At 36.1% G+C, this 15,000-nt stretch overlaps 1 protein-coding gene across 2 annotated transcripts; it reads left to right on the forward strand.

Moving 5' to 3' along the window:
* Window positions 1–179: 179 nt before the first annotated feature.
* Window positions 180–8,875, forward strand: LOC138356526 (uncharacterized). 2 transcript variants are annotated; one of them, XM_069312690.1, is made up of 6 exons: window positions 180–345; window positions 605–698; window positions 6,686–6,774; window positions 7,486–7,656; window positions 7,939–8,123; window positions 8,392–8,875. In XM_069312690.1, the coding sequence occupies exons 4-6, from the start codon at window positions 7,497–7,499 to the stop codon at window positions 8,662–8,664; spliced, it is 618 nt and encodes a 205-aa protein (XP_069168791.1). In that variant the 5' UTR covers window positions 180–345; window positions 605–698; window positions 6,686–6,774; window positions 7,486–7,496; the 3' UTR covers window positions 8,665–8,875. The 2 variants fall into 2 exon arrangements, with proteins under 2 accessions (XP_069168791.1, XP_069168792.1); XM_069312691.1 differs by lacking the exons at window positions 180–345; window positions 605–698 and adding an exon at window positions 6,262–6,396.
* The last annotated feature ends 6,125 nt before the right edge of the window (window positions 8,876–15,000 follow it).

The following is a 15,000-nucleotide window of genomic DNA, read 5'->3' on the forward strand; positions in this document are numbered from 1 at the left end:
ACTATAACTTGTGCTACCCACTCCCCCAATATATGGGGCTAATCCATGCAAATTCTATATTCAGTATATACTTCAGGATGAAGTATATACTGAAGCATCAACTTTGATGATGAAGATGTACTTGCTTCACGTTGTAGAAGATGTACTTGCTTGCGTTGATGCTTCTTTTAGAAGCATCAACTTTGAAGCTGCTAAAAGAACATTCCAGGAGTGGAGATTTATGCAGTATGAACTTGCAAATGTCCAAAGCTACAATAAGACCGTGTGCCCTGCTTGTCATACTAACCCATTTGCCATACATATTGATGGCAACAAAAAGTTATTCCGATATGAAAAAGTTGGAAGGTACAGTTCTTAAATAATTTTCCTTTTGTAAGATAAATTTTTATTTTTCAACAATTAATACATTTCTATTAGGGCAACTTATATATCACAATACATTATTCGTTATGTAAGTATATCAATATCTGAAAAATTCTTACATGCAATACATAATAGCATTATTCATGTATTACAACATTAAGTAAAATATATTTACACAATCATCAAAATTGAAAACAAATCAATGTAAATTATGTAAATACTGTCATTTTGTTTCTTTCAGAGGATTGAGGGAATCATATTATTCAGAGAGTGTCTTTGCTGCTGACAATGATGTGACTAATCACCTTAACCATATAGAGAGCTTAAAAACAAAGGTAAATATTATGTGTACAGACTTTGTAAACTGTACATAGATTTTATATTTTTATTTATATATACAAGACTTTTTACATTCTTGTACAGCCACTAGCACGCATAGTGTTTCAAGCAAGTCGTTAATCCTATGTTCCCCAGAATATGACCCCACCAAATCCATTAACAACCAGGTACCCATTTTACTGTTGGGTAAACAGGGGGGGGGCCATAGTTAAGGGTTGATGCCCAGTAAATCTTCCAAGGCCAGGATACAAACCCAGGACAAAGCGCTCGCGAAACGCCAGGCGAGTGTTCTTAACCCACTACACCATTGGGAAAAGACAGTCATGATGTCTTACAGTTTACAGAGTTAATATATATATATTATAACGAGTAGTTAGGTTTTTTTAACCCACAGGCAAGTCAACAAGTAAAACATAGAGTACTCAACGTTTGTCAAGAGCTACATGCACCATATAAATGGTGACTTTTGGGGTCTGAAGCCATATTGAGTAAGATGCTATATTTCTGTTGGTCTATATCACTTTTATATAACCCATCAGGTTAGGTTCTTTTCATTATTTATTATATATTTTATATATACTGTATTTATATAATATATATATATATATATATATATATATATATATATATATATATATATATATATATATATATATATATATATATATATATATATATATATATATATATATATATATATATATATATATATAAACAGCAAAATCACTCAAGTACAGGCGACTGGAAGGTCAATACCTCTTTGTTCCCATAGCGTCTGAGACGCATGGCCCCTGGGGAAAGAGTGCCTTGGGATTTCTCAAGGAATTGGGTTCCAAGCTCATTGACGTCACCAGAGACCCAAGGGCTTCCAGTTTTTTATTTCAGCTTCTCAGTGTGGCGATCCAGAGGGGAAATGCTTGCTGCGTCCTCGGTTCCTGTCCAGAAGCGGAGGAGCTTCAAGAGATCCATAACCTTTAGGCATTTGTCTTGTATGTTTTGTAACCTTTAAATACACAATAAAGGAAAAAGAAAAAAAAAAAGGGAAGGGGGTGGTAGGAGAAAAACACACAGAAACTGTATTGGAGGGGACCTACATTCCCTCCAATGCGTTATGTGTGGTTTCCTCCGAGGCTATGGGTCCCCCTTCTTCCAGCCAGAGGTGGTACTCCCTTCCCTATTTTATATATATATATATATATATATATATATATATATATATATATATATATATATATATATATATATATATATATATATATATATATATATATATATATATATATATATATATATATATATATATTTAAATATATATATATTTAAATATATATATATATATATATATTAGTATATTTTGGTAGCAGTCTTTCCTGTAGACATATTTTATTAAATATGACCGAAAAAGTAAGATTAATAATTCTAACACGAATTTTCTCAATCTTTCGTACATTATGCTTCACTGTTGGAGGTAAATCAAAAATCACTTCTCCAAAATTCATTTTTATTTCTAGTCTGACGCGACACGGGCGCGTTTCGTAAAACTTATTACATTTTCAAAGACTTCACAAATACACAACTGATTAGAACTTGCGTTTCCCTGATTTTATATCTACATTTGAGTGAGGTGGGAAGGGTGATGTGGCATTACATTTGAGTGAGGTGGGAAGGATGATGTGGCATTAGAGGATATTAATAGGGTATTAAAAGTATCAACACAAGACAGAACACGAAACAATGGATATTGAATAGAAGTGTTTGTAGAAAGCCTATTGGTCCATATTTCTTGATGCTTCTATATTGGAGCGGAGTCTTGAGGTGGGTAGAATATAGTTGTGCAATAATTGGCTGTTGATTGCTGGTGTTGACTTCTTGATGTGTAGTGCCTCGCAAACGTCAAGCCGCCTGCTATCGCTGTATCTATCGATGATTTCTGTGTTGTTTACTAGGATTTCTCTGGCGATGGTTTGGTTATGGGAAGAGATTATATGTTCCTTAATGGAGCCCTGTTGTTTATGCATCGTTAAACGCCTAGAAAGAGATGTTGTTGTCTTGCCTATATACTGGGTTTTTTGGAGCTTACAGTCCCCAAGTGGGCATTTGAAGGCATAGACGACGTTAGTCTCTTTTAAAGCGTTCTGTTTCGTGTCTGGAGAGTTTCTCATGAGTAGGCTGGCCGTTTTTCTGGTTTTATAGTAAATCGTCAGTTGTATCCTCTGATTTTTGTCTGTAGGGATAACGTTTCTATTAACAATATCTTTCAGGACCCTTTCCTCTGTTTTATAAAACAGTTTCCTCTGTTTTATAAAACAGAGGAAAGGGTCCTGAAAGATATTGTTAATAGAAACGTTATCCCTACAGACAAAAATCAGAGGATACAACTGACGATTTACTATAAAACCAGAAAAACGGCCAGCCTACTCATGAGAAACTCTCCAGACACGAAACAGAACGCTTTAAAAGAGACTAACGTCGTCTATGCCTTCAAATGCCCACTTGGGGACTGTAAGCTCCAAAAAACCCAGTATATAGGCAAGACAACAACATCTCTTTCTAGGCGTTTAACGATGCATAAACAACAGGGCTCCATTAAGGAACATATAATCTCTTCCCATAACCAAACCATCGCCAGAGAAATCCTAGTAAACAACACAGAAATCATCGATAGATACAGCGATAGCAGGCGGCTTGACGTTTGCGAGGCACTACACATCAAGAAGTCAACACCAGCAATCAACAGCCAATTATTGCACAACTATATTCTACCCACCTCAAGACTCCGCTCCAATATAGAAGCATCAAGAAATATGGACCAATAGGCTTTCTACAAACACTTCTATTCAATATCCATTGTTTCGTGTTCTGTCTTGTGTTGATACTTTTAATACCCTATTAATATCCTCTAATGCCACATCATCCTTCCCACCTCACTCAAATGTAATGCCACATCACCCTTCCCACCTCACTCAAATGTAGATATAAAATCAGGGAAACGCAAGTTCTAATCAGTTGTGTATTTGTGAAGTCTTTGAAAATGTAATAAGTTTTACGAAACGCGCCCGTGTCGCGTCAGACTAGAAATAAAAATGAATTTTGGAGAAGTGATTTTTGATTTACCTCCAACAGTGAAGCATAATGTACGAAAGATTGAGAAAATTCGTGTTAGAATTATTAATCTTACTTTTTCGGTCATATTTAATAAAATATATATATATATATATATATATATATATATATATATATATATATATATATATATATATATATATATATTATATAAATATATAATATATATCATTTATATTTGATTTGCAGAACAGCCAAAATTGTGGTGTCTCGTTGTGGAAAGCGGCACGAAACGAATCGTATACACACAAATCCCTGGACCAGACTGGCATAAGCCTTGCATCATGCCGGCATGGTGTAATTCTCAAAATGTGCAATATGACTCGTGGTGAGGTTTTTGGCTATGCACACTATCTCCATATAAATTACTTCAAAAGTGCCAAGTACATCTGCCAGGACATCATATGCCAGTACAGTACTGGCCATGGGCCCTGAAAATTCAAGAAAAAAATAAAAAATTCACCCTACTGGAGACAAAGCCGTTCCTAGGGGTTTTGCATGCAAAAGCACATGCATGGTATTGCCAGGTAAATAATTATCATTTGTCAAAGTAACGGGTATAAATGTAAAGTTATTTTAGGGTTAAAAAGCTATTAATCAGAATAAAGTATTTAGTCATAATTAAATTTTTGAGCAATCGACTAATATTCTTTCCTTGTAATTATTTTACAGTGTGTTACATCTTAATTATAGGTCTTGTATGGAGGACGCTGGCAGCATGGAAGTGGTTTGACCACAGGTGAAGAAACCGAGCAAATTTTCAGCTATATGTCGCGGTACAACAGTACCACCAAAAACATGTTGAAAGCCGGTTAGTTTATAGTGCATTGTTACAATGAGGAAGGTATAATCTATTAAAACTTGTTAGTGATATTTATTATGTGTAATGAAGATGACTTCAGTAACTAGCAACACCTGGTGTCGCCCTACAACTTTGTGTATATGAATTGGATTTGATTAATATAGCAAGTAAATTATAGATAGTATAAAAGTGAATGTTGACCAGATCACACACTAGAAGGTGAAGGGATGACGACATTTCGGTCCGTCCTGGACCATTCTCAAGTCAATTGTGATGAGGAAGTAGAGACAGGCAATAAATAGGCTAGAGAGAGCTGAGGAGCAAAGTAAGGTGTATTTTAGGAGATAGTAATAATAATAAGAGCTGCAGATGGCCTATTGGCACATACGAGGCAGCTCCTATTATAACCACTGAATGAAAAGGAGATAGGAATAAGAACTAACTAACACACCAACAAACTAACACACTTTGTAGCAATCTAGTTCACAGTGCTCCTCAAAAAAAAAAAAAAAAAAAAATGCTCCTCCTGCTGCTGGTGTCTACTTTATTTCCTGTTCATCTGGTACAATACTTTGGCGAAACTGGCTGTACACTGAATGACAGACTTAAAGCACACAAGAGAAGTGTCAAGTCTGCAGACACTAACAATGCTCCCTTCTGCCATGTGAGGGATTCTAATCATCCCATAGATTGGTCTTCCTCCAAAATAATCTTTCCTGCCTCTACTCTCCACAGACGCCGTCTTGTTGAATCGGCTCTAATACACAATGTACCCAACATGAACTTGAGTCCTGGCTTTGTTGCTGTGGACTCTTCCCTTTCACAGTATATACTCAAATGCTGTAATCTTTCTAACAAACGTGACCTAACATAAGCTTACCCCTTCCATTTATCTATCTTTTCTTTCTCTTTCCTTTTCTTTCACTCTTCTCCCTTTTTTCTGTTCATTGTCTTCTCCTACGCTCCCTTGCTATCGTCTTCTTATTCCTATCTCCTTCTCATTTGGTGGTTATAATAGGAGCTGCCTCGTATGGGCCAATAGGCCATCTGCAGCTCTTATTATTATTACTATCCCCTAAAATACACCTTACTTTGCTCCTCAGCTCTCTTTAGCCTATTTATTGCCTGTCTCTACTTCCTCATCACAATTGACTTGAGAATGGTCCAGGATGGACCGAAACGTCGTCGTCCCTTCACCTTCTAGTGAGTGGTCTGGTCTACATACTTTAGCCACGTTATTGTGACTCATCGCCTGCATAAAAGTGAATTATTTTCATTTTACATATTCATTGAAGGGAGTTATTTTTTGTCCCTTTTTTTCAGAGCGTGAAGAAGAACTTAGTGAATCTTCATTTTTTTGGAACCAACGTAAACATGACTCTTTAGCTCGTATTCTAGCTTCAAGATTTTGTAAGGCAAGTAATTTGCTTTATTCATTGAATATATGCAACAATGATCATGAATCACTAATATAAGTGCACAGGAAAAAAAAACATTCAAAAATAAAAATAAAAATAACATTTACTGCCATTAAACAGCCTTCATCAGCAGTTAGGCTCGTAAGGATTGTTTTTTTTTTTGTAATATCAAAATATTAAATAAAAATTGCAACATTTATTATACTAACAGGGCAGTTTTTCCTCCTGTTGATAGGCAAAAGAAGCTGCAGAGTTAATAAGAAAGGAGTTAGCTGACTTATCTCTTGATGAAAAACAACTTCTCATCTGGATTGCAGAGTTAACCAACTTAGCCCAGAGTTTAATTAAAAGGTTTGCTTGTAAAATATATAGTAAGAAACACTGTTTTGAAATACTCTTATATATTTTAACAAGGTTATTGTACTGTAAAATCAATGCAGTACCATAAATCATAAAATTGCCAAAACATTTCTTTATTATTTTAATTGTTTAGTTCTTGTACAATAATTGTCAGCCATCATAAAATGCCATTATGACCATTGCCTAAAAATTTAAGTTAATTTTTTTTTAATTAATCAGGGTCTTTACATGTTTGAATTTAGTAAACATTATAGTAAACAGTATCCTCTATTCTCAACAGATCAGTTTCTCAAAATGATGTTCAAAAGGGGATAGAGTTAGTATGTGACTCAATTAGAACCAAGAAATCCCACATATCCAGTGTAGCAGGTATGTTAAAGCTTATGTATAAGTTAGGGACTGATAAAACAAACAGAAATCTTTTAGTGTTTGTAAAATACTTCAAGAAAACAATGACTTTTTTTTTATCTAAACACATCTAATGTCATTTATTTCTAAGGTAGATTTGTATGGATACCATCTCACTTAGGTGTTGTCCTATGTAATTATAGGTAATTGTCAAAATTAAGTTGAGATATCAATATCTATGGCAGGTGCCTGCAGGTAATGTATCTGCCAATGGAAATCATTCCAGTTGTAAACTATGTGAACAAAAGCTAGGACATACTGTCTATCACTATATATGTGATTGCCCTGTTATCAATGACTTCACAACAAATGGTATGATGTACTTTGAGTTTTGTTATTACTTCATACACTCAGGAATATTGGAAGATATTCTTGTGCTGTACCCCGATTTTGTTAGTGGAGGCTAATAGATCAGCCTTACATTTCATATTCTCTCCAGATTCCATGTATGACTGGCTGTCCTGTGAGGTTTTTGATCTACACTGTGGTCTTTCATACATAATAGGATAGCAGCACATTGCTGTGTATACCTAAGCTTGTTAAAAAAAAGTGCTTGGCAAATATTTATGTAGTGTGTTCTGCTACTTTTGTGTAGGTATTCACTACTAAGTATATACAAAACAAATTTATCAACTATAATCTTATTTACTAGTAACAAAGTGTTTCTTTCAGTTTCAAGCAAAATGAGATCACGATACCGTGCAAAGATTGAAGCAGACAGGAAAAAGTTGAGGGAACTGATAGCGGTCTACAATGAAGACAATACAGAAAAACTTAGTGTGGACATTGATGAAGAGGGCAACTTTCCATGGTATAATGACACTCCTCAACCAACTGATAATGGTAAGTATATTTGGTTAATTTTCTGTGCATATTGGCCTTGTCAATGAGGATAAATATTGTTAGCTACTAACATGTTAATTCAAACTTACTCATTATGGTAATGGACAAATGGAAGTCCATGCCTAATTTATATTTTTAAGATAATAATATTAACAAGATACTTTAAAAATGATTACATATGATTGCATTGTTGTTGCATAATACATGCATCCTACAATGACAGATTTGTTCATGTTCCTTATTAAATAATTTACTTTATATTTTATTTTTGAATATTTTAAGTTACTCTTCAAGAAAAGAGAAATGCTGCAGAAAAGCTGCATATGTACAACAGGACTATGGAAGAACAAAATGTCATTCAACTGGAAATGAAAAGTTACTTGGATTTCTACAGAAAAAAGCTTGAGATAACACAAAGACTAGATGATGTACAAAACAAAAGTGCTCCACCCTCTTGGATAATTGAAGTTAGTATCAGGTATCAATATTAACTTAATTACTCCACTGAAATAAATGTTATTGCATTATAGCTACTTGGTAATTATTTTAACAGGTAGCTTAATCATTGTTGTTTGTGTCTAAGCTAAGTAAAATTAGTAAAAGCATTTTGTAGACACAAATTGTAATATTATCATTATCACTTTTACTGGTTAAAGTTTAAATGAAACACTTGTTAGGAAAACAAACATTTAATTTAAAAAATGCCTGAAATAATGATGTGTGTTTGTTTTACAGGAACAGGGTAAATACTCAATAAAGAAGTCATCATTCCAGCATGTAACCAGTGGACTTACGGCCCTCTTGCTAAATATGAAAAAATTGTATCAAATTAAACTATTTGAGGCAACTAACCTGTTTTCTGAAGACAGGGAAGTAGAGTACAACAAATTTCAAACAGACAGTCAAGATTCCGAGGATTCTGAGACCGACAGTGACAACAGTGTAGTCAGTATTGAGTCACAGACTGACAACCAAGAAATGGAAGAAACACTCTTCCCTTTGATTTGAGTAGCTTTAAGTAGCAAAGCAAAGAGAAAATAACAAGTATTCTCTACCCCTGGGTTGGCAAATGTTCTTTGCCCAAATCATCGTCATGTTAATTTTGCATCCCTATGTTGCTCAAGAAAGATTTGTTTTCAAATTAGTTTTTATTTTTATTAATTACCCTCAAAGTTTTGTTTAGTTTAGAAATGCTTATTAAATAAATTGTAGTTGTAGTTATGTGCAATTTCTTTGCTTTCCTTCAAAAAACACACACACAAAAAAAGGTAAACATGAAAAATGAGTGCCCAAATGAGATACAGAAAACTTTTTTAGTATCAGTAGTTGACAAATGGAATGCATCAGGAAGTGATGTTGTGGAGGCAGACTCCGTACAAAGTTTCAAGTGTAGATATGACGGCCCAGTAGGTTCAGGAAACTACTTCATTTGAGATGATGCTTCCTAGCATTACATAAGTAATGAAGAAATATGATATATTTACTCACTATAATGTTGGTACTGAATGTAGAACATGGAAATACACATTTTTACTCTGAAATAATCATATTTTATAACGAAATTATACGAAACTTAACTCGCAGTTCAACACAGGAAGTCTACATTCTAAGCCTGGTAGCACTCGAAATTATTGACAACACTGAAGTAGACAGCTTAATTATTTCTGACTCCCTTTCTTCACTACGAGCAATAAACAGTTTGCAATCATGTAATAACGTGCTTGTCTTGGAAGCTAGACATAGATATATAAGAATACTTAGCAAGAGGGTAAATATAAAAATGTTGTGGATTCCTTCTCACATTGGCATGCAGGAACATTACAATAAATAAGCCTCTGTATCTCTTTCCACTTCGGCTCACAAGATGGGTATAGGGTGCATAATAAATGCGCTAAAGAGAGAATGTTATGGCTTTGGGTAATTAGATGATTCCAATTTTGCTATAAAATTATGTTAGTTTAGAGTAAAAATAAGTTTTTTTCATGATGTTCTACATTCAGCACCAACCATATAGTGAGTAAATATATCGTAGAGTTTCATTACTTACGTATACTGTACTAAGAAGCTTTGGGTAATTAGACGGACTGCCACACACCTACCTACCTACCTGATTTACATGAGGTTTTGTCATATATACCAATAACATAGATGAAAATATTACAAACCACATCATCAAATTATAATGTAAATTATAATTAAATGCGAGATCTTGTATATGGGCCATAACAATCCACGTCACAAGTACTAAATTAACAGTACTACTTTACATAAAGAATATTAAATGTTTATTCAGGTAAAAGTTCTAATAGCAGATTTGTATGGCATAATTAGGGGACATGCATGATTTTGGGTAGTAGAACCCCAAGCACATGTACAATAAAATTAAGATAATGGCAAATGGCAAATTGTGAGTGTCTGAACTCGGGGAGCGAGAGCGTGGCGGCTCGATGCGGTCGTAGTCTGCTGTGTCGAAGCTGTAGCGTCTTGGGTCGATTAGAACTGTACACGCCGAGTGCTACATTGTTGAATGGGGAAATTGTACTGTCCTCCATTCCTCATATCGCGTGCTTATATGGTAATTACACGTCAGCTCCCTCCAACAAGCTGAGAAGAGTATTACCTGTAATTGGGGAAAGGATTGTAGCTTCTGTAATTAGTGCTAATTAGTTATGCTATTAAGATAATGAGATAATGGAGCGAGTATAAGGATTACTCGCTACAGCATTTTAACACCAAGCAGAGTTATGCCATGTGCGGGTAGGCGATTCCACGGGTTTACAACCCTATGGGTGAAAGCATCTTTGGTTTTCTGTCCTACATTGTGGTTTCTTGAGCTTGAACCCGTTGCTCCTCGTTCGTGTTACGTCTGACCTTTTGAAAAAACTGTCCGGATTGACATCCTCCAAATTTAGTATTTTATGGGTTTCTATGAGATCCGCCCTGTCATGCCTGGTCTGCAGTGTTGTTACCCTAGTGGCCCTCATCCATTCCTGATACGAGAGATGAAGCTCTGGTATGATTTTTTTTTAATTACCTCTTCCACTTGTTGAGCAATATTATTGTCCCCTAACTCCCCTTGCCACTTCGGGGGGGGGGGTATAGGGTGTTGATGTAGCTTCAGGGCACCAATCCCCCCAGCCACAGGGCATGGCGAGAAGGCGAAATGATGCATTCTGACTCAAACGCCCTTTCCTTCATCTATCTGTTGTGAGGTAGTGCTGTCAATTTGGTAGTTCTGAAGTGGATTGTTGTGGCCCACATGTAAGGGCTAGCATTTATCGACATTAAAAAGCATTTGTCAGTCATCTGACCATTTTTGAAGTTCATTTAGATCACTTAGTAAGGTCTCATTATCACCTTCAACAGGTGATAATGGTCCAGGGATTTTCTGAAAAGAAGTTTCACTGACAAACATAGTGAATTTGCCAGTTCAGTTCCTTTACGACTTGGGACTGAAATACATTCACACTTTTGACTTTTGAGTCTTTTAGTTTGTCAATGCTCTTCCTGATTGTGTAGCGTGTAATTGGTATTTCCCTTAATTCATTCTCTTTACCTCCGACAAACATTTGTGTCGGTGATGGGATGTCATTCAAGCTTTCTAGTGTGAACAGTGATGTAAAGTATTCGATCAGTGTGTTTGCTGCCCTTTTATCGTGCAACTTAAAATTAACATTGTTCAGCCCGTCCTCCAAACAAAGATCCAAAAGTGATTCCATGCACCCGCCAAACCCCCTGTTTATGAATGAAAAGCGGTTTACACACGACTCACAACTGCTGACGTTCGAACATATCCGGAACAAGTGCTTCACTGACGAAGTTTGTTCGAATCACAACACTATCAATGCTTCACCCACGTACTACAAATACAAATAAACGCCAACAGAACCTAAACACCTGACCTAACCTATCCTATGCCTATATATACACAAAATGCCTATATATTATAATATTAATTTATACTTGAGAAAATTCCCGTTTTGAATGAACAGCATGTTAAAATTTATGAATGCGTCTGTGAGGTCGACCGCTGAATGTAATGGACTAGAGTCGAGGATGGGTTGCATTGTTAGTCTCATCTTTTATGGGTCCTACTCTGCTGTAATGGGTTTTTGTTTGGGTTTTACTTCGTATATATTTGGCCGAAACGCTATGCGTATTAGTGGCTTTAGGTATTGTATTTTAAATTTAAAATATTTGCCCCAAGGAGAGAGTTTATTGGGAGTACTTAGCTGTGTCATTAGGCAGATAATTAACTATACAATTTGCTGTGCTCCGTCCTTTAACAAATCCATTGACCCACATCCCCTAACCTGCGTATTTTGTGCAATAGTCGGTTTCGGATGATCCTTTCGAACATGTTGCAAGTGCATGACATGAGACTGATAGGTCTGTAATTGCCAGGGTCATTGGGTTTCGGTATGGGAACAATTATTGCATGTTTCCATTGTGTGGGCAACACTCCACTTGGGAATGACTTGTTAAACAGGTGGAGTATTGGGTTCCCAGACACTTCACCAGCGCATTGAGTATGTCGTTGGTGATGCCATCCTCACCAGGTGCTGTAATTTTATCCTTTTCATAGCCCCCTTTACTTCCTGGGCTGTGATTGGTTCCTCATACTCGTCATCACTAGATTGTGCTCTTGTTATCCTAATCCTTCTGTCATTTTGTCGGAGGAGCTGTTCCCTGCTTACTTATGCAGGGAGGAGGATGATGCTGCATCACTCAACTTGTGTATTAGTTCTTCAGCCTTACCCTGGGGGTCTTTGTGAGCCGCAGGCCGGGCTGTCCCCTTAGCTATCTGAATTTTTGCCAACACTTGTCTTGCAGATGTTTCTATTCCAATAGAGCTAGTGAACGCTAGCCCTTGTCTTTCCCTTTGTAACTCATCTGCAATGTATGTACCTTTACCTGAATTGAAAATCTAATCTAAATCCAAATCTAATCTATATGCTTAGAGATATGCAAATGCGAGAGTATTAGAGTGAAACCTTTAAAATACTGAACAATTTGGAGGATATTGATTCATTCAATTTCTTCAAAAGGTCAGATGTAACACGAACAAAGAGCAAAGGTTTCAAGCTCAACAAGCCACAATGTAGGAGTAACAACAGATGCTTTTGAATACATAGGGTTAAGAACCCCATTGAAACAGCCTACCCAACGAAATCGTAAATGCAAAAATTCTCAAGAACTTTTAAATTCCAGCTTGAAAAAAATTATCAGGACAAATGTGGTTGTCACATATACATACTGTTCTTAAAATATTTCCCCATTTTGCACCCGCAAGATAACGTACAATTTTAAAGGTTGACGAATGTTAATTTTTTTGTTTGCAAAGCGGTTCACTTGAGACAGTTAAGAAAGTCCCAGCTGTGTCTGGGTACAAGTGACAGGATGAACGATGAAGGGTTTGCTTCCTATTGGCAAGCTCCTATGGTGGTGTGTCCACTCACATGATGAGTGGCACTGCCCAATACTGTCACTATATTCATAGTGACAGTATTGGTGTGTCCAGTCACAGGATGAGTGGCGCTGCCCAACAGTGTCACCATGGTGACAGTATTGGGCTCTTAATCTAGAGATCTTGATCACCACTACAATTTTGACCCATTGCTCCACTTTCAGCGCCTTAGTGTGGCGATCCACAGAGGAAATGCTCACTGCATCCATGGCTCCAGCCTGCCATCTGAGGAGCTGGAGGAACTCTAGAACCTGTGATGAGTAGCCTTGTACAAAGCATGTAACCAATGTTGTAACCCTTTTTGTGTAATGAAATATTAAAATAAAGTTACACACATACTAAAAGAATAGGGTGTTAGACAAGATGAAAGTGTTCAGTGAGGATCCACAAGGTCTTCTCTGAGTACTCTTTATTTTCTTCTCCGTGGCTGTGTCCCTACACTTGCACAAGAGGTGGTACCCCTTTTAGGTTTATTAAAAAATTACATATATAAATATATATATAAATATATATATATATAAATATATATATTATATATATATATAAATATATATATATATAAATATATATATATAAATATATATATATAAATATATATATATATATATAAATATATATATATATATTATATATATATAAATATATATATATATATATATATATATATATATATATATATATATATATATATATATATTATATATATAAATATATATATATATATAAATATATATATATATATATATATATATATATATATATATATATATAAATATATATATATATAAATATATATATAAATAAATATATATATATATATATATACAACTTTAGAACACTTTCCCACCAGGAGACTCGAACCCTAGCCAGCACAGAAGCCTTCCAGCAACTGGCATAACAGGTACGCCTTAACCCTCTCCACCACCTGCTCAGACCCTTAAAAGAGATGGTAATTTCGGAGTATTTAAATACCACAAAGATCACCACCTCCCAAGAGCACTAGAGCAAGTGAGGGGTCATTTAGACGTTAATTTCATCAAGTCCCTGTTAATATGGGAAGACACAGTGTCTATGCTTAAGGCACAACTCTCCTAAACACGAGAGTCAAGTATACAACTTTAGAACACTTTCCCACCAGGAGACTCGAACCCTAGCCAGCACAGAAGCCTTCCAGCAACTGGCATAACAGGTACGCCTTAACCCTCTCCACCACCTGCTCAGACCCTTAAAAGAGATGGTAATTTCGGAGTATTTAAATACCACAAAGATCACCACCTCCCAAGAGCACTAGAGCAAGTGAGGGGTCATTTAGACGTTAATTTCATCAAGTCCCTGTTAATATGGGAAGACACAGTGTCTATGCTTAAGGCACAACTCTCCTAAACACGAGAGTCAAGTATACAACTTTAGAACACTTTCCCACCAGGAGACTCGAACCCTAGCCAGCACAGAAGCCTTCCAGCAACTGGCATAACAGGTACGCCTTAACCCTCTCCACCACCTGCTCAGACCCTTAAAAGAGATGGTAATTTCGGAGTATTTAAATACCACAAAGATCACCACCTCCCAAGAGCACTAGAGCAAGTGAGGGGTCATTTAGACGTTAATTTCATCAAGTCCCTGTTAATATGGGAAGACACAGTGTCTATGCTTAAGGCACAACTCTCCTAAACACGAGAGTCAAGTATACAACTTTAGAACACTTTCCCACCAGGAGACTCGAACCCTAGCCAGCACAGAAGCCTTCCAGCAACTGGCATAACAGGTACGCCTTAACCCTCTCCACCACCTGCTCAGACCCTTAAAAGAGATGGTAATTTCGGAGTATTTAAATACCACAAAGATCACCACCTCCCAAGAGCACTAGAGCAAGTGAG

The sequence above is a fragment of the Procambarus clarkii genome, chromosome 73 (assembly GCF_040958095.1).
Source record: "Procambarus clarkii isolate CNS0578487 chromosome 73, FALCON_Pclarkii_2.0, whole genome shotgun sequence".
Taxonomy (NCBI): Eukaryota; Metazoa; Arthropoda; class Malacostraca; order Decapoda; family Cambaridae; genus Procambarus; species Procambarus clarkii.

Coding starts and splice junctions, on each gene's coding strand:
- LOC138356526 (XM_069312690.1), top strand. CDS start 7,497: ATGAGATCACGATACCGTGCAAAGATTGAAGCAGACAGGAAAAAGTTG. Junction 7,657..7,938: donor TCCTCAACCAACTGATAATG/GTAAGTATATTT, acceptor GAATATTTTAAG/TTACTCTTCAAGAAAAGAGA. Junction 8,124..8,391: donor CACCCTCTTGGATAATTGAA/GTTAGTATCAGG, acceptor TTTGTTTTACAG/GAACAGGGTAAATACTCAAT.